The sequence below is a fragment of the Bufo bufo genome, chromosome 4, assembly GCF_905171765.1.
Source record: "Bufo bufo chromosome 4, aBufBuf1.1, whole genome shotgun sequence".
Taxonomy (NCBI): Eukaryota; Metazoa; Chordata; class Amphibia; order Anura; family Bufonidae; genus Bufo; species Bufo bufo.
The window spans coordinates 3844973-3865200 of record NC_053392.1 but is presented as its reverse complement, the minus strand read 5'-3'; the positions used below and the strand labels follow the sequence as shown (position 1 = coordinate 3865200).

Below are 20228 nucleotides of genomic sequence, written 5' to 3'. Positions count from 1 at the left end.
AACATGAAGAGGAACTTCATCTTTCAGCATGACAACGACCAAAAGCATACATCCAAATCAACAAAGGAATGGCTTCACCAGAAGAAGATTAAAGTTTTGGAATGGCCCAGCCAGAGCTCAGACCTGATCTGATTGATCTGAAGAGGGCTGTGCCCAAGAGATGCCCTCGCAGTCTGACAGATTTGGAGGGTTTCTACAAAGAAGAGTCAAAATGTGCCATGCTGATAGACTCAGACCCAAAAAGACTGAGTGCTGGAATAACATCAAAAGGGGCTTCAAAAAAATATTAGTTTAAGGGTGTGCACACTTATGCAACCCCATTATTTTATTTTTATATTTTTTCTTCCCTCTACCTAAAAGATTTCAGTTTGTTTTTCAATTGAGTTGTACGGTTTATAGGTCACATTAATGGTGGAAAAAGTTCTGAAATGATTTATCTTTGTCTCATTTTTTAACATCACAGAAACCTGACATTTTTTTTTTTAGCAGATACAAATGTCATTTCCAGATACACGTACAATAAAGTGTCATATATGGCATAAGATAATAATATTTCCCAATTTTCATTTTCTCCCACCCACCTTCCCCCTCCCATGAACCTTTGTCACCCCAACTGTGTGCCCAACGTTCGGTCAAGTAAAAGAACTCTCCATCAAAGATGTCTGCCTCACGGCCGCTTGCCGGCCCCTGTATCTATAACCTGAAGGAATCATGTCTACACCTCTAGTTAGCGAGTGCTACCATCACGGGATATCTATCTCTAGTGCACCTAACGTCCCCTTTATCTGTTCTTCCAGATACCATTTAGTGTGGCGAAAAAGGCTTCATTACCTCCTGAATCTCCATAGGAGTTAGAACATGGCTAATAAATTTCCTCCACTTACTGAAGAAGGATTTCGTGGACTTATCCTTATTGTTCTCTGCCTCCAGCCTATCCATATAGAGAATATGGCTCATAATGCCTACTGTTTCATCCAATGTGGGAATAGTGGGGAATATCCAGTGCCTCAATATTGTTTTTTTAACTGCTAGTAAAAACATATGTATACCTTTGACATGTGTGGAGTGAGTTATTTCCCCCTTAGTATCCCAAGGTATATAATGAAAAATACAATGTAGTGGATTCAATTGTACTTCCACTCCCCAGATCTGTTTCATGAGTTCTAGCGCACCCCTCCACAGGGGAGTTAAAGACGGGCAGCCCCACAGCCCATGCAACAGATTGGCTTTCTGGAGTTGACATTTTGGGCACCATCTAAGATAGTGTGCTGGAGCATCCCTATAAGACAAGTCAAACGCATATGTTGCTTTGTGCAAAATCCTGAAGTGCATTTCCCTCCAAGTCTCATTTCCTGTCGCCTGCCTCACACGTTCCAAGCCTTCCCTTAATTTTGGGGTCAACTCCTCTTCCCCCAACTCAACTTCCCATTTCTGGAAAACTTTTGCTTCTATAGGAATCGAATGAGTATTTTGGATTTTCCGGTATAGATCCGAAAGAGAATTATTTTGAGTTCCCATTAGGGCATCGAACCAGACTCTCCTTTCCTGGTCTCCCATGTCCAGCGACTGAGACCGGCAAAAATAACTAATTTGACTATATGGGAGGAAGTGCGAGGGAGGCAACCGGAACTGGGACCTGATATTTTGCCAAGACAATAACTCACTTCCCATAGGTTTAAGCAACTGTTTCAAGGAAATAATTCCCTTCTCTTTCCAGAGTGTAAACATTACTGACTGTCTCCCCGCTGGAAAGGCTGGGAGGGTCCATAATGGCATGTATGGAGAGAGATACATAGGTAATCGAAAGAGTTTACGGACCCCTCTCCACGTAGCTAAAGTATCCTTCAGTAGTGTATATTTCCTCAAAGCCAGAGGAATGTCTCGGATTCTAGTGTGCAAAATAGCTCTCAAATCCCATGGAGCGGCCAATTCCTTCTCCAAGGGGGTATTGGAAAAATTCGAGGAACCGGACATCCAATCTTTAATATGTCTCCAGAGGGAAGCTAGGTTATAATTCCTGATATTAGGCATCTGTATGCCCCCCTCCCCTTTCAACAGACATAGTCCATATGCGTTATCAGGAGAGGAATTGTTTGCATGGGATAAAGTAATCTGGCAAAGCTGACCATCTTCACTACATGGGCCCTCCCGAATAGAGACAATGGCAAATTCAGCCACCTATCAAGTTCTTCCTCTATCTTTCTGATTAGTGGACTATAGTTTAATTTATATAGGGACAGTGGACTTCTACCTATTTTAATCCCCAGATAGGTCAAGTATTGGGGGACTACCTCCACCTCCTGGATTATAATTGGTGCGGTGCGATCTCTAGTATATCCTTTTAAATATAACAATTGACTTTTGCTCACATTCACCCGATAGCCTGTCACCTCCCCAAAATATTGTAGAGAATCTAATACTTTATTAAGATCTGTTTCTGGGGAGTTAAGGAAAATAAGTATGTCATCTGCGAAACATATGAGTTTAGTTTCACATCAGAATGTATCAGGAATCTGACTAAAGGTTCCAGGGCTAAATTAAAGAGGAGCGGGGATAGGGGGCAACCCTGTCTCGTACCTCTGTGGAGGCGGAAAGGCGTAGACAGAAAACCAGGTAGATGAACTTGAGCTATCGGGCCAGCGTATAATTTATCTAGGAACGTCCGAAAAGGCCCTGTAAAGCCAAAGGCCTCCAGCGTTTTCCCAAGCCATTTCCAATTAACATTGTCGAAGGCCTTTTCCGCGTCCAAAGACAGCAGGGCAGGGCAATCAGCTGGATCCTGATTATAAAAAAGGTGATCTTGTATCGTTAAAACTGTTCTGATATTAGTGACCGCTGCTCTCCCCTTTGTAAACCCGACCTGGTGAGGTCCGATCAGGGATGGCATGAGTTCCGCTAGTCTATTGGTCATTAGCTTAGTCATAATTTTCAGGTCTTGGTTAATTAACAATATCGGGCGGTAAGATCCCATCTGAGCAACATCTTTACCCGGTTTAGGAATCAGTTTAATATGGGCCAGCCTCCCTGTAGACATAATGTCGTCCCCCCCCCCCCCCCCATCCGCCGCAAGGGCCTTGAAGAACTCTGCCGGGAACCCATCCAGGCCCGGTGCTTTCCCGTTACCGAGCGACTTAATGGTGCCCTGAACCTCCTCAACTGTAATCGGCTTAATGAGGCTATTTAGCATATCTTCTGAAAGTTTGGGGAGAGAGACATTAGCTAGAAGTTCCTCTGCCCGTGACTGGTTAAACCCGTCTTGGGAATAAAGTGCTTCATAATATTTCCTAAAGCACTCAATTATGTCTTTCGGGTTAGTGAGCTTTTTCCCCCCTTCATCTAAAATTGACCTAATGGCAGGGTTATAATGTTGTGCGTTAATTAAGTTAGCTAGCATTTTACCTGCCTTATTGCCATATTTAAACAGCTTGGCCGAGTGATAATCCATATGAAGTTTAACTTGTTGCTCTAACTTATGGTCATAATTGTGTTTTGCCGTCACCCACTTAATCCTGTTTATGTTGATAGGACTCGCTAAGTAAGAAGTGTAAGCAGAGCGGACCTCATCAGTGGCATGCTGGAGCCCTAGCCATATTTTTTTAGCTGTTGTATATGAAATGATATTACCACAAATAACTGCTTTAGCCGTATCCCACAGGAGGCAAGGATTATCCCGATGACCCGAATTATTATCCAAGAATTCCCACCACCAGCCTTTCAGTCTATCTAAAAAATCATCGTCAGACATAAGGTAGCTAGGTAAACGCCAAACCCTATCAGTGCCTCTGGGGGTGTTTTCTGCAATAGTGATGCATACCGGGGCGTGGTCAGATATCACCATGTCCGTGATCTCAGCCTGAAGGACCTTTTTCGAAAGTTGTGGCGAGGTCAGGGCATAATCGTTCCTAGACCACGACCGGTGGACATGTGAAAAATGAGTGAATTCCCTTTCCACTGGGTTCAGGAATCTCCAAATATCTATCATACCTGTGGACTTAATGAGAGGTTCTAAAGAAAACCTTCCACCTCTGATAGGCTGCGTAGATTGGAGCGAAGACTGCGTCTGTTTCCTATCTTCCTTTAGGTTATGTACTGCGTTAAGATCCCCCATGACTAAAATCTGGTTTCCTGCCTCCTGTAGAATTTTAATTTCCAAGACCCTAAAAAAAGGGGCCTGACCAGTGTTAGGTCCATAAACATTGAATAGGTCTATAAGACCCGTGTCCGTGGACAGTTTAAGATGTATAATCCTGCCATCCTCATCACATTCAGTAGCGATCACATTATGGCTTACTCGCTTATGTATGAGAATTATCACCCCCACTTTCCTGCCACATGATGGGGATCCCATGACATGTCCTACACAAAGACGCTTCATGCGCCATAGGTCAGCCTCCCCAGGTGCGTCTCCTGCAGCAACGCAATATCCGCTTTCAATTTCTTGAGGTGTTTGAGAACCATTATTCTTTTCTGCGGGGCTCTAAGGCCCTTTACATTCCAAGTGACTACTTTCATAATTACAAGGAGTACCACCTGGTGGAGGCCGCTTCCGGACGCTTATATTAGGTATAGAAAGTGCAAAACATCTATGGAGCATGACCGTAAAAGTGGCTAAAAACATTCCCCCCAACCTGTAAACAACAGCATTAACAACAAACTATTGAGTGAGTGTAACCCACATAAATCCGCCATAAGGCACTTTAGACTTCACTTTTTTCGCACTGAACTGGCGAGTACATTCGGACTCTGTCCCGCCAGATTCCCTCCTGTGTAAATACATTATGCCATCAACTCCACAACCCATAGATAATTAACCAACAAAACCCTCCACTCTGTTCTCCCCTCCCTCCTCCACCCTGCTTTCATTCAAAGGCATTCATATCAACGACCTTCTAGAAGGTAGTGGTATAAGAATAAACAGAATCCCGGCAGTATCAAGTTGGTAACTCACAGGTTCCATATACTCGTTTTCCCGCCATAGCTGTTTGCTACAGCAGATATCAGTCCCAGTCTGATCAAGATACCTGGCTAAAGGCTTCACCAGGCCTATTCTGGGACGTGTCACCAGGTCTCGGTGTCAATTGACCACCAGAGCGCCCTCCTCTGGGTGAAGAGCGACCTCTGGGCGTTGATCTGGACCTCGAGCTGTCAGAGAAGTCGCCATCTTCTAAGGCATCTGTTGCTTCTCTCGGCGTTAAGTAGGTGTCAGTTCCTCCATTTTGTTTAAATACAATACGCAATACAGCCGGATAAATGAGAGCAAAGCGGATTTTCCTCTGGACCAGCTCTGTGCAAATCTGGGAAAACGCTCTCCTTCTTTTAGCTACTTCCATAGAATAATCGCTGAATAAAAGGATCTTATTCCCTTTAACTCTGAGAGGTTTAGTCAGGCGTCTGTACTTCCCCAAGATGGCTTCCTTGTCAGCATAGTTAAGAAATTTAACAATAACCGGCCTCGGTCTGGATGGCTGGTTATCAACGCGTGGTTCTCTGAGGGGGCCAATTCTATGAGCCCTCTCTACAGTAAGCGGCAACTCAAATCCCAATGCCTGCGGGAGTTCTGAGGAGCAAAAACGCGCCAAATGATGCGCTGGGATATCTTCAGGGAGACCCACTATGCGAATATTACTCCTACGGGAGCGGTTCTCCAGGTCCTCCACTTTATCTTGCAGGGCCTGGTTAATACGAACTATGGGCCAGATTTATCATGACTGACAGCTCACTCCACTTTCACATATGGCTAAAGTCAGTTTTAGCCAAGTCCGATTTATGATCGGCCCTTTAAGACTGTAATAAATGTGGTTTGACGGTAGCAGTTTATCCATCAGTAAGCAGCTTTACAAAAGTCGCACATCTTTACAAAAAAGTCGCACGTTTTTATGAAAAAGTCGCATGTTCTATTAAAAAGTCTCATAAGATAAGCATGGTCCTTACTGGAGTGAAATTGCGACTTTTTTAATAGTCCCAATAGTAAATCTGTCTAGAGATTCATTTACATAAGAAAACACGCCCACTTTCAGAAAACTGGCGAGCATAGTGCAGATCAGAAAAAAGTCGCAAATTTGTGCGCAGTTTTAGCGTTTGGGACTTTTTCACTCCATTATTCTGACCTGAGCTAATAATAAATCTGGCCCTTTGTCTCTTACTTGAGACTGAGTTTTGCAAAGCTCATCTTCCAGGGTCCCTGTCCTTTGCTCTAATTCCCGAATATGGGAAGAGTTCTGCGCAATGTCCAGTTGTAATTGCTTCATAGTCCCAGCAATGGTGGACTCCAACGTGGCCTTAATATCTGGGGCCAGTATTTGTGCAACCGCCAAAGCGATTTCTTTGCTAGGGAGCTCCAGCTCCTGGAGCTGCAGCGACTGCTGTGATTGCGGCGGTGACTCCCCTCTAGAAGATTCATCTGCATCGGGGGGTAGGGGGGGTTGTGAAGAGGAGCGGGTTGTTCTCCGCTTACCCTCCGCCATCTTGTCAGATCGCGTCAGTGCCGATTCTCGCTGCAGGAGTGAAGAGGTCAGCAGTGGGGGGCCGTTGCGGACCAGGTATCTGTCCATGAGCCACCCGGTTCAAGATAGGCAGCGGTGATCCCGCTTCTGGTCCCGGCAAACCCCGGATATGTAGCAGGGTATATGGAGCTCCTTCACCACACGTCCTCACATGTGCGCGCCGGAACCGGAAGAGCGAAACCTGACATTTTTTAACAGGGGTGTGTAGACTTTTTATATCCACTATATATACAGTCAGATCCATAAATATTGGGACATGGACACAATTCTATCATTGTTGGCTCTATACACCACCACAATGGATTTGAAATGAAACAAACAAGATGTGCTTTACCTGCAGACTGTCAGCTTTAATTTGAGGGTATTTACATCCAAATCAGGTGAACGGTGTAGTAATTACAGCAGTTTGCATATGTGCCTCCCACTTGTTAAGGGACCAAAAGTAATGGGACAGAATAATAATCATAAATCAAACTTTCACTTTTTAATATTTGGTTGCAAATCCTTTGCAGTCAATTACAGCCTTAAGTCTGGAACGCATAGACATCACCAGACGCTGGGTTTCATCCCTGGTTATGCTCTGCCAGGCCTCTACTGCAACTGTCTTCAGTTCTTGCTTGTTCTTGGGGCATTTTCCCTTCAGTAAGTGAAATGCATGCTCAATCGGATTCAGGTCCAGTGATTGACTTGGCCATTGCATAACATTCCACTTCTTTACCTTAAAAAAACTCTTTGGTTGCTTTTGCAGTATGCTTTGGGTCATTGTCCATCTGCACTGTGAAGCGCCGTCCAATGAGTTCTGAAGCATTTGGCTGAATATGAGCAGATAATATTGCCCAAAACACTTCAGAATTCATCCTGCTGCTTTTGTCAGCAGTCACATCATCAATAAATAGAAGAGAACCAGTTCCATTGGCAGCCATATATGCCCACGCCATGACAATACCACCACCATGCTTCACTGATGAGGTGGTATGCTTAGGATCATGAGCAGTTCCTTTCCTTCTCCATACTCTTCTCATCACTCTGGTACAAGTTGATCTTGGTCTCATCTGTCCATAGGATGTTGTTTCAGAACTGTGAAGGCTTTTTTAGATGTCGTTTGGCAAACTCTAATCTGGCCTTCCTGTTTTTGAGGCTCACCAATGGTTTCCATCTTGTGGTGAACCCTCTGTATTCACTCTGGTGAAGTCTTCTCCTGATTGTTGACTTTGACACACATACACCTACCTCCTGGAGAGTGTTCTTGATCTGGCCAACTGTTGTGAAGAGTGTTTTCTTCACCAGGGAAAGAATTCTTCGGTCATCCACCACAGTTGTTTTCCGTTGTCTTCCGGGTCTTATGGTGTTGCTGAGCTTCCTTCTTTTTAAGAATGTTCCAAACAGTTGTTTTGACCAGGCCTAATGTTTTTGCTATCTCTCTGATGGGTTTGTTGTGTTTTTCAGCCTAATGATGGCTTGCTTCACTGATAGTGACAGCTCTTTGGATCTCATCTTGAGAGTTGACAGCAACAGATTCCAAATGCAAATAGACTTGAAATGGACTCTGGACCTTTTATCTGCTCATTGTAATTGGGATAATGAGGGAATAACACAGACCCGGCCATGGAACAGCTGAGAAGACAATTGTCCCATTACTTTTGGTCCCTTAACAAGTGGGAGGCACATATGCAAACTGTTGTAATTCCTGCACCCTTCACCTGATTTGGATGTAAATACCCTCAAATTAAAGCTGACAGTCTGCAGGTAAAGCACATCTTGTCTGTTTAATTTCAAATCCATTGTGGTGGTGTATAGAGCCAAAAATGTTAGAATTGTGTCCATGTCCCAATATTTATGGACCTGACTGTATATATATATATGCCCCTCTTATTACATGCATCTATGTATATACATATTATCCTAAAATGTGGCCAATATGCTGTCCCCCCGCGCGGGTACCCCCCAGCTGATTAATCCCCCTGCAGGCGCATACTAGCGCCTGCAGGGGGAGGTGCCAATAAATGGACAATTATGTCCAGTTTTGGTCACTTCAAAGGACAGAGGATCAATAGATCCTATGCTCTTTGATAACATCTCCGGCAAGGCACATGGACTTGGCTGCCGGCGTGCGTGGGAGGACGGGAGCGAGCGCAGCAGGGTTTAAATACCCTGGCGGCACTGCGCTCTGGCAGTTAACCCTGACCCACCCAGAAGTGAGTTAACTCCTGCAGCCCGGCATGAAAGAAGAGTGCAGGCAGCGCTCAGGGAGACACCCGACCAACCTGGAGAAGAGAGGAAGAGTGCAGGCAGCGCTCAGAAGAAAGTGTCTCCCCAGGAGTTGAACCCCTAACAGCCCCAGAGGAGGAGAGCAGGAAACGCAGGATGGACGGAGCAGCTCCATGGAAGAGTGCCCTGCAGCTGGCTAAGTATCCCTGCTCTGCCTCCATTCCCTGCCTTAACCCTACTGTGCCTTTCTCCCCTGCCCTGATTTACCCCTGCATACCCAGGTACCCCAGCCCTAGAATTAACCCTTGCTGCCATGAACTCCTGCATACCTAGCCCTAGCATTAACCCCTGCTGCCCTGTACCCCTGCATACCCAGCCCAGTTACCCCTTGCATTGTAATTAACCCTGGCATTGCATTAACCCCTTCACTACAATCCCTGCTTATTATTGGGATTGTGTTACCCTTTCAGTACCCCTTTCTGTAATTGTTTTAATAAAGTCCTTGTTATTCATAACACACCGTATAGTCGTTTATTGTAGTAGTAGTAGCCACCGTAGTATATCGTAGTAGTAATTCGCACTTAGTTCAGGAAATTAGGTAAGGCAACAGAGTTAGTTGGTATTTATTTTTAGGTATAAATAGGCGGAGTTATAAATAGACGACTCACGCCTATTTATGGATATTAATTATTGAGATTACTCAAAATATCAATAATTAATATTTCCTTTAACATTATCCGTCATTCCATCCTTCTTTACTATGCTTTTCATCTAACAGCTTGCCAAAATGTTTTCACAAGCCTGGGGGGAAAAAAGCAGAGTGCCCCTTTTTCTCAGGCCCGGTGATCCTGCGTCTTTGTTGATTAGACTTTTTTTTAAAGTTTGACTGGCTCCTACAAAGAAATCCCTCAGTTATCATCAGAGTATCCCTGTCCAGGGGCAGATTGGCCATAGACCCTACAGGGAAATTTCTCCTCTCAGCTGCTGACCGGGTACATAATGAGGTGTCAACAGTAACTAATGCTGTGAGAATCAGGTACTAAGGTACCCAGCCAGCGACCGCACATGGCCAGCACCTCACCTCCTAAGCCCCCTGCTCCATAGATGACTGGAGAAGGAGGAGGACAGATAGCTATTGATGGCCACCACAGAGGGGCAGCTTTTGGGGCAGTATATTGTGCTATATTATGTTATTTGGCTCTGCTGGGAAGGTATTTTGCACTATGGTATTGTTGATCCCGTCTACTTCTGTTGCCCCGTCTTCTGTTAATTCGGACCTGCCTACAACATGGGGCCACTTTTAGTTTTTTTTTTTCAGGGCCACTTTAAGTTCCCAGTCCGCCCTTGTCTTCTGAAGAATAGTTCATAGTCAGAAGAGGAAGTGGAGTTCCTCATCAGAGGAGGCAGAGTCGGATACAGTAATAGAAGATGCTAACTACCCAGATAATGTGGAAGATTCTCAAAAGCTTTAAAATAAGTAGATGCTTCCATCCTAATCACGTCTAATGTTCTGACTGAGAGATGAAGAATCTTCCTCCATAACCTTATCCACTCACTGCTTATACAATGGTGTAAGCCATGCGGGGGCAGGTTTCTTGAGGAGCACTCTCTCCCCTTGGTCTTAGCTCTACAACAAAATAAGAGCATTTCAGGTAACCCATGAAGTATATAAACCACAGGGTATAACTCCCCTTTAAACTTCAGCTCGCTCAGCCCCCTCCTCATACATCCTGGAGGCAAGGCGTAGTGAACATTCCATGAAGCGATGTAGGCTGGCTGGGTTCTTTCATAAAGAAGGCACAGTATTCGGAATGTAGGTCTTATACAGTGCCATAAAACTTATTCGTACCCCTTGACCTTTTCAACATTTTTTCCCGTTACACTCACAAACTTAGATGTATTTTATTGGGGTTTTATGTGATCGACAAACAAAGCACAAGTCTGTGTGAAGTGAGAAGATAAGACATGGTTTCAAAATGTTTAATAAATAAATATCTGAAAGGTGTGGCATGCATTTGTATTCAGCCCCCTAAATAAAATCCAGTGTGACATTTGCCTTCAGAAGGAAGGGTTTAGTCTTGTCTGTGACAAGACTTAAAAATTGCTGTTCACAGACGCTTCTGCAGAGAAACCTCACACAGACTTGTACTTTGTGTTGGTCGATCACATAAAATCCCAATAAAATACATTTAACCGCCTCGCGTTCCGGAGGCGGCAGTCTCAGGCAGAGTCACGCATAAACGCGTCATCTCGCGAGACGCGAGATTTCCTGTGAACGCGCGCACACAGGCGCGCGCGTTCACAGGAACTGCAGGTAAGCGAGTGGTTCTACAGCCTGCCAGCGGCGATCATTAGCTGGCAGGCTGTAGATGCGATTTTTTTTAACCCCTAACAGGTATATTAGACGCTGTTTTGATAACAGCGTCTAATATACCTGCTACCTGGTCCTCTGGTGGTCCCTTTTGCTTGGATCGACCACCAGAGGACACAGGCAGCTCTGTAATAAGTAGCACCAAGCACCACTACACTACACCCCCCCCCTGTCACTTATTAACCCCTGATCACCCCATATAGACTCCCTGATCACCCCCCTGTCATTGATCACCCCCCTGTAAGGCTCCATTCAGATGTCCGTATGTGTTTTACGGATCCACGGATCGGATCTGCAAAACACATACGGACATCAGAATGGAGCCTTACAGGGGGGTGATCAATGACAGGGGGGGTGATCACCCCATATAGACTCCCTGATCACCCCCGTCATTGATCACCCCCCTGTCATTGATCACCCCCCTGTAAGGCTCCATTCAGACATCCGTATGTGTTTTACGGATCCACGGATCCATGGATCGGATCCGCAAAACACATACGGACGTCTGAATGGAGCCTTACAGGGGGGTGATCAATGACAGGGGGGTGATCACCCCATATAGACTCCCTGATCACCCCCCTGTGATTGATCACCCCCCTGTAAGGCTACATTCGGACGTCCGTATGTGTTTTGTGGATCCGCAAAACACGGACACTGCGGATACGCAAAACACATACGGACGTCTGAATGGAGCCTTACAGGGGGGTGATCAATGACAGGGTGGTGATCACCCCATACAGACTCCCTGATCACCCCCTTGTCATTGATCACCCCCCTGTAAGGCTCCATTCAGACATTTTTTTGGCACAAGTTAGTGAAATTGATTTTTTTTGTTTTTGTTTTTTCTTACAAAGTCTCATATTCCACTAACTTGTGACAAAAAATAAAATCTCACATGAACTCACCATACCCCTCACGGAATCCAAATGCGTAAAATTTTTTAGACATTTATATTTCAGACTTCTTCTCACGCTTTAGGGCCCCTAAAATGCCAGGACAGTATAAATACCCCACATGTGACCCCATTTCGGAAAGAAGACACCCCAAGGTATCCGTTGAGTCCATGAAAGATTGAACTTTTTGTCCCAAGTTAGCGGAAAGGGAGACTTTGTGAGAAAAAAATAAAAATAAATTTCTGCTAACTTGTGCCAAAAAAAAAAAAAACTTCTATGAACTCCCCATGCCCCTCATTGAATACCTTGGGGTGTCTTCTTTTCAAAATGGGGTCACATGTGGGGTATTTATACTGCCCTGGCATTTTAGGGGCCCTAAAGCGTGAGAAGAAGTCTGGCATCCAAATGTCTAAAAATGCCCTCCTAAAAAGGAATTTGGGCCCCTTTGCGCATCTAGGCTGCAAAAAAGTGTCACGCATGTGGTATCGCCGTACTCAGGAGAAGTTGGGCAATGTGTTTTGGGGTGTCATTTTACATATACCCATGCTGGGTGAGATAAATATTTTGGTCAAATGCCAACTTTGTATAAAAAAATTGGAAAAGTTGTCTTTTGCCGAGATATTTCTCTCACCCAGCATGGGTATATGTAAAAAGACACCCCAAAACACATTGCCCAACTTCTCCTGAGTACGGCGATACCACATGAGTGACACTTTTTTGCAGCCTAGGTGGGCAAAGGAGCCCAAATTCCAAAGAGTACCTTTAGGATTTCACAGGGCATTTTTTACACATTTTGATTTCAAACTACTTCTCACGCATTAGGGCCCCTAAAATGCCAGAGCAGTATAACTACCCCACAAGTGACCCCATTTTGGAAAGAAGACACCCCAAGAATTTTTTATTTTTTGTCACAAGTTAGCGGAAAATGATGATTTTTTTTCTTACAAAGTCTCATATATCACTAACTTGTGACAAAAAATAAAAACTTCCATACACTCACTATGCCCATCACGAAATACCTTGGGGTGTCTTCTTTCCAAAATGGGGTCACTTGTGGGGTAGTTATACTGCCCTGGCATTTTAGGGGCCCTAATGCGTGAAAAGTAGTTTGAAATCAAAATGTGTAAAAAATGCCCTGTGAAATCCTAAAGGTGCTCTTTGGAATGTGGGCCCCTTTGCCCACCTAGGCTGCAAAAAAGTGTCACACATCTGGTATCGCCGTACTCAGGAGAAGTTAGGCAATGTGTTTTGGGGTGTCATTTTACATATACCCATGCTGGGTGAGATAAATATCTCGGTCAAATGCCAACTTTGTATAAAAAAAATGGGAAAAGTTGTTGTGGCGAAACCAACCTCGCCACTGGGTTTTGGAGGGGCCTGGCTACTAGCCTCTTGCCCCAGGATTATGGCCCATACTATCTTTGAAGGAGAAGACAGACCGGCCGCACAGCTTAAATCTGTGGAACTGTTTTGGGCAGGAAAGCCATGCTTGCATCCGGCCAAATGTGACTTTCATGGAATTCGGGATCCCCTGCTCGGATCTGGGTGATTTTTGGATATGTTGTTCACCCAGATCAGAGCTATACATGGGTGTATACATTATGGGGATATGTGGGGTTTTGGGGGGTTTTCTGTGTTTTGGGGAAAAATGTGTGTTTTCTGTCTGTGAGTGATTAAGTTAGTCCATTACGTTTGGTAATTGTATTTTGTGGATTGCGTCTCAGACAATGCTCATTGTGTTAGTTAATTGCGTCTCAGACAATGCTCATTGTATTTGGTTTATTGTGTCACAGACAGAGGGAAGGGGATTTTGTGTACAATTGCTGGGAAGGTTTGAATACTGTAAATACATGTGATTGGCTGTTTTTACAAAACCCTGTGGGTGGTAACCTTGTTGGAAGATGTGTATAAATCAATGCTTGTGTTAAAATAAAGAGAGTTCCTGTTTTTATGCCTTCATGAAGTCTTGGCTCATGTTTGGGGAATGGGATAACTACACTCTTGGGGATTGCTATATCACAATACTCCCCTGAGTATAAGCTCTTGTAAGAGCTTGTTCATGGTTCCTGCTCTCTGCATTTAGGAGAGGTTCACCCACTGGAGCCTGGAGCCTTGTCGTAAGTCCAGGGTGGGTAGGAGACGGCGAGACCTCCACCAAGCTTCGGCGGTTCGTGGGGTCTGCAGCGCTGACGGTGTCAAGTGGAGTGCTTGGGGTCCTCTGGAAGCACTAGGAGCAACTATCAACGGAGGTACCCGGTCGGGGTGCTAGGCGTTCCGTTACATTGGTGGCAGCAGTGGGATGGCGTCCTAGTGTGAGGAGAAGCAGCTCGGAGACACCGTTCGTGGAGTATATTGAGGGCAACGCTAGTATCCGTACAGCACCCCTGTCTACAGCAATATGGATGCCGTTGGTTCCTGCACAGCATTCCATGAGGAAGATCACCCGGATTACAGGGATGCAGAGCGGAAAGGCGTATGGCACCGGGCCCTGGAGGACGTGCAGCGTCGGAGGGGTGAGAGTCTTCCCAGTGAGGAGCAGAGATTGCGAATGCGATTGGCGCTGCGACTACCTCTACTGGGAGAGCAACCATTGATGGAGTGGGTGTCAGAGCTTGAAACACTGGTATGGCAGGAAACCTGGCTGGATGACGCTTACCAAGCACTATGGTGGGACACAGTACGACAGTCTCCATGGATGGAGAAGTACGCCAAGCCCGAAGGTGAGGAATATAATTGCCCTGGGTTATTGTGGGAGTCTTTTGAAGACATTGACTTTGGGAGCACAGAAGAGTCTAGATTTTGGGACATTACTGACTACAGGGGGGACTTGCACAATTGGCCTACAACTAGTGGGGTGAGGGCAGATCTGACCTTTCTGGTCCAAAGGGAGTGGGAGCTGGAGCAGTTGTTTCGCTCCATTCAAGCCCAGCGCAAGATACAAGACAGTTGGATACCAGGCCCAGACCTGCAGCCCTTCCCCTGGCAAGTCACACCTGAGGTATCCCCTACTTCCTCACAAACTGTGGAGGTAGGGGACTTCATAGACTGGTACTGGGAGGAACCCCAGTCGGCAGGTGGAGATGGGACCGTAGTCACTCCACCGTCCCAACAGGGTCGCTGGGCAGGCGGCCCAGATCCCCAACTGCCACTGGGAGTACAGGGATTGGAGATTGTCGGTCCCTCATCTCTGCAACAACCAGAATCACTGGTAGTGGAGACAGTCGGTCTCACTACCCAGCGGCAGTATACTCTACAGGGAGAGGAGACAGTTGGTCTCTCTCCCCAGCGGCAGATGGGGTATCCAAAGGACGGGGTAAGTTATAGCCCCCCTCCACAGCTCTCTCCCAGCCCAATACTGAGGGTAGTGGGTAAGGCTTTAAACCCCACTGACCCCTCTCCAGCAGAAGAGCTGGCATCAGAGCAGAGCGCCGCTGGCCTCTGCCCTAACCGTTCATTTACTACCTAGCAGGAGTTGGCACCATGCACCCCAGCTGAAGTGCTGGCATCAAGGCAGAGCGCCGCTGGCCTCTGCCCTCCCTTATCCTCTTCTTCAGAGCCGGACTTCCCACAGGCTACCCCAGCGGAAGAGCTGACATCTGGGCAGAGCGCAGTCGGCCTCTGCCCACCAAGTACCTACAGCTCCAAGCTAGAGAACCACAAGGAAGCAAGGAGTGGCAGATGCCCACTCAACAGCTGGGGACATACAGAACAGAGCCAGGCCCCAAAATTCAACAGGTCTAGTATTGGGTTGTGGTTGGACTGCCAGACTAACTCAGGTACTGACCGTGAGGTCAGGTATCTGATTAGTCTAACCTGGGAGGGGGAGATGTGTGGCGAAACCAACCTCGCCACTGGGTTTTGGAGGGGCCTGGCTACTAGCCTCTTGCCCCAGGATTATGGGCCCTCTCATCAGCCAGGCCTCATTGTATTGAAAAGGGTGGGACATTGTATACGTTGAGTAGGGAGGTCTGTTCCATTGTCTCTCTGTGTGTATTGGCGATGTCCTTTGTCCTGAGAGATAATTGAATTACTTCTCGGTTGTCTCCAGGACAGAGGATTTTGTGTGGGAGTGTCTGAGTGTATTGTACGTGGTTATTGGCTGTTTTTACAAAACCCTGTGGGTGGTAACCTTGTTGGAAGATGTGTATAAAATGCTTGTGTATTAAAATAAAGAGGTTGCTTTTATACCTTCATGAAGTTTTGGCTCATGTTTGGGGAATGCAATAACTACACTCTTGGGGATTGCTATATCACAATACTCCCCTGAGTATAAGCTCTTGTAAGAGCTTGTTCCTGGTTCCTGTCTCTGCATTTAGGAGAGGTTCACCCACTGGAGCCTGGAGCCTTGTCGTAGGTCCAGGGTGGGTAGGAGACGGCGAGACCTCCACCAAGCTTCGGCGGTTCGTGGGGTCTGCAGTGCTGACGGTGTCAAGTGGAGTGCTTGGAGTCCTCTGGAAGCACTAAGAGCATCTATCGACGGAGGTACCCGGTCGGGGTGCTAGGCGTTCCGTTACAGTTATCTTTTGCCAAGATATTTCTCTCACCCAGCATGGGTATATGTAAAAAGACACCCCAAAACACTTTGCCAAACTTCTCCTGAGTACGGCGATACCACATGTGTGACACTTTTTTGCAGCCTAGGTGGGCAAAGGGGCCCACATTCCAAAGAGCACCTTTAGGATTTCACAGGGCATTTTTTACACATTTGGATTCCAGACTTCGTCTCACGCATTAGGGCCCCTAAAATGCCAGGGCAGTATAACTACCCCACAAGTGACCCCATTTTGGAAAGAAGACACCCCAAGGTATTTCATGATGGGCATAGTGAGTTCATGGAAGTTTTTATTTTTTGTCACAAGTTAGTGGAATATGAGACTATGAACTCACTATGCCCATCAGCGAATACCTTATGGTGTCTACTTTCCGAAATGGGGTCATTTGTGGGGTGTTTTTACTGTCTGGGCATTGCAGAACCTCAGGAAACATGACAGGTGCTCAGAAAGTCAGAGCTGCTTCAAAAAGCGGAAAAAATTCACATTTTTGTACCATAGTTTGTAAACGCTATAACTTTTACCCAAACCATTTTTTTTTAACCCAAACATTTTTTTTTATCAAAGACATGTAAAACAATAAATTTAAAGAAAAATTTATATAGAAATGTAGGTTTTTTTAAAAAAAAAATTACAACTGAAAGTGAAAAATGCCATTTTTTTGCAAAAATTTTGGTAAATTTCAATTAATAACATAAAAAGTTAAAATGTCAGCAGCAATGAAATACCACCAAATGAAAGCTATATTAGCGAGAAGAAAAGGAGGTAAAATTCATTTGGGTGGTAAGTTGTATGACCGAGCAATAAACCGTGAAAGTAGTGTAGTGCAGAATTGTGAAAAGTGGGCTGGTCATTAAGGGTGTTTAACCCTCCTCTTATGTTGGCTTTCTGTTACTATCCATGATGTTAACGGGTCGGTTTTGACCCGTGTCTTAAATCAGCCATAAAATACCCTCTGAACAATTATTTATCATCCAATTTGTTTCTTACTTCTTGGTTACCTTGTTAGGCTTCTTTATCCTTGAAAAGATTGGTTTTAATATTTTTGGTGTGACCCCTTAGACCTTTCTTTTGATAGCATACCTCTCATTTTCAAATTTAAAAAAATGGTAAAATAAACCTCAATAGAATATTATAAGTAAATAAAAGGTTGTTATGTCACCAAAATGTTGCTGAGGAGTATTTGAACACATCTCTTAAATTTTTTTAAAATATTTTTATTTTAATAACATTAACTATAATAACATTGATGGTGTTAGGGTCAATTTTGACCCATATATATTTACTTCAAGAAAATAGCCAAAAGTCTTTTTTTTTTTTTAACATAAAACGTTCATAAACAATGAAAAGCAAGTAATAATACAAAATGTAGATTTGCAAGGTCAAACAAACAACACACAATCAAGCAAGGCAAACCAATAGAAATCAAGTACTAGTTTCAAAGCATCTTTGTGCAAGAACTTGCATGTGTTTGTGTGGGTGTTTTTAGATGCATGTGTTGCAAAAGCTGACACTTTTAGCATGTTCTTTGCAGATATATTTTTTACAGTGGAAGCATAATGTGTGTGTCTTTCTGTCCTTATTGCTGGGGCAGACCTGACACCTCTTTCTTTTAGAATCAAATGGCATCATTGGAGTTGTGTCTGTGCTGGTTGATGTTGAGGCAAGGCTAGATGATGATGATGAGGATGCTGGCACTGATTCTCTTTGTGTTGTTGATGGTGTGGATGGAGTGCTTGATGAACTCTGCATCTGTCTGATCACGGCTGCAGCGATTGGATCTCGAGACACCCGTTTCCTTTGCTCAATGTGTGCCTTGACAAGGGTACTTCCTAGCTCCTCGAGAAATATTCTCCGCTTGTAATTTTTTTTTGTGTTCCAACCTGGGTGGATGTGGGTCCATAACACAAATGCATTGTATGCAGACACATCTAGGATGTTAGAAAACACAGCCATCGGCCATCTCCTGGTCATTCGCTGACAAGTATAGGTAGCAGTCAGCTTGTCCAGGTTGTCCACTCCTCCTTTGTTTTTATTGTAATCCAGGATAATTGTGGGCTTTTTGTCACTTCTTGATGACACAGCTGCATCTTTGTGAAAAGTGGACATAAGTATCACATTTTTTTTTTTTTTTGGACAATATGAAACAACAGTGGTGGTGTCTGTAAAAGCAAATTTTGAAGAAAGTGGAGCTCTGTCCTTCACCTGCAAAATTTCAGTGTGCAGCTCAAGTTTATTTTTTTTTATTGTGCCTACCATGGTGAGTTTCCTCCTGAGAAGTTCTTGTCCAAGGTCATAGCTGGTAAAAAAATTGTCACACGTGATATTGTGACCCCGCAGTCCAGTAGTCAAATCAAGGACTACACGTTGTCCTTGTTTTTTCTCAGGGATGCCACTTTCGGGTTTGCCGGTGTAAATCTGTAGGTTCCATGCATAGCTTGTTTTTGCATCACAGGCTGCCCAGATTTTTATGCCGTATTTGCCTGGCTTACTGGGCATATACTGCCGGAAGGGGCAATTTCCACGGAAAGGGATCCAACGTTCATCTACTGTTACCTGAGGCCCAGGGTTAAACATTAGTGGAAGGAGCTGAACCCATTTCTCCCAGACATCCCTTATGGGAGCAAGCTTGTCAGATTTTGCTCTAGTATCTCTGTTGTCAAATCTGAAAACTCTTGATATCATTCGAAAGGTGTGAAGTGACATTGTTGCTGGGAAGATATATCTGCCTCTTGACTTGTCCCAGAGACTATCAGTGGCCTCATTATAGGATCTGTACACTCCAGCAAGAAGAAGAACACCAATATAAGCATCTAGGCATTCCTCATTTATGTCATTCCACATGTTGCCATGGACTTTTTTCCCTTCAAGGTTTGTCATTGCAATGATCACTTTTTTTAGTGACAATGGCATGAACAGTTCAAAACATGTTTTGATGTCACTTACTCTCGTCACAGCAAACCTTGTGATCCCAGGGGTAATTTTGATTACATCTGCAGCAGCTGCCCTGCCATGTAAGTCAGGAGGTTCTGAACTCCAACAGATCTTACCACTTTTGGATTTGAATGTTTCAGCAGGAACAGCAGCAGGTTCAGCACTGGTGGCCTCCTCATCAGACTCATCAGATGTGTCTGTGTATTCTGGTTGATACTCTACTTCATCTTCTGCCTCAGAAACCTGCTCATCCATATCGCTATGCTGCTCTGTGTCCTCTGCCTCATTTTCATCCAAGATATAATCCAGTATTTGGCTTCCTGCAAATCTTCTCACTCTTGCATGCTGCATATTGGAGATGATTACTCTGCAAGTCAGCAACTCTGAAATGTATTGGTCCTATGTTTATTTACTTTATTTAGAGAAGCAGACAAGCAGGCAAAGAGATAGGCCCTCTCTAACTACAGCTCACAGGGTTGAGAGGTGATCGGCTGTCAGTGTTACTAAGCAGAGAGAGTTTTTATGACTTATTAGTGTCCTATAATCCTATATTATAACTGGGTCAGAATTGACCCTAACACCATAAACGTCTTAATTTTCACCACAGTATTTTATAATTTAGTGAAAAGGATTCTTTTTCTATTACGTTGTTTAAATAGAGGTTCCTGACAAAGTAAAAAAATCTTGATGCAATAAACAAATTTATGTGATACTTATAGACATTCAAAACCTGAAAACGGGTCGGTTCTGACCCTAACACAAGAAGAGG

The 20228-nt window shown here is 44.7% G+C and overlaps 1 protein-coding gene across 1 annotated transcript in view; it reads right to left on the bottom strand.

The window, feature by feature from the left end:
* LOC120997411 (zinc finger protein 665-like) overlaps positions 1–19810 on the bottom strand; it is a 31739-nt gene extending 11929 nt beyond the window's left edge. The window contains exons 1-5 of the mRNA XM_040427485.1: positions 19472–19810; positions 6144–6494; positions 5022–5672; positions 3985–4132; positions 3124–3336 (exon numbers count right to left, since the gene is read on the bottom strand). Of these exons, the coding sequence (XP_040283419.1) occupies positions 3124–3336; positions 3985–4132; positions 5022–5672; positions 6144–6494; positions 19472–19810 (1702 nt within the window). The remainder of the gene's footprint in view (positions 1–3123; positions 3337–3984; positions 4133–5021; positions 5673–6143; positions 6495–19471) is intronic.
* Positions 19811–20228: the final 418 nt, after the last annotated feature.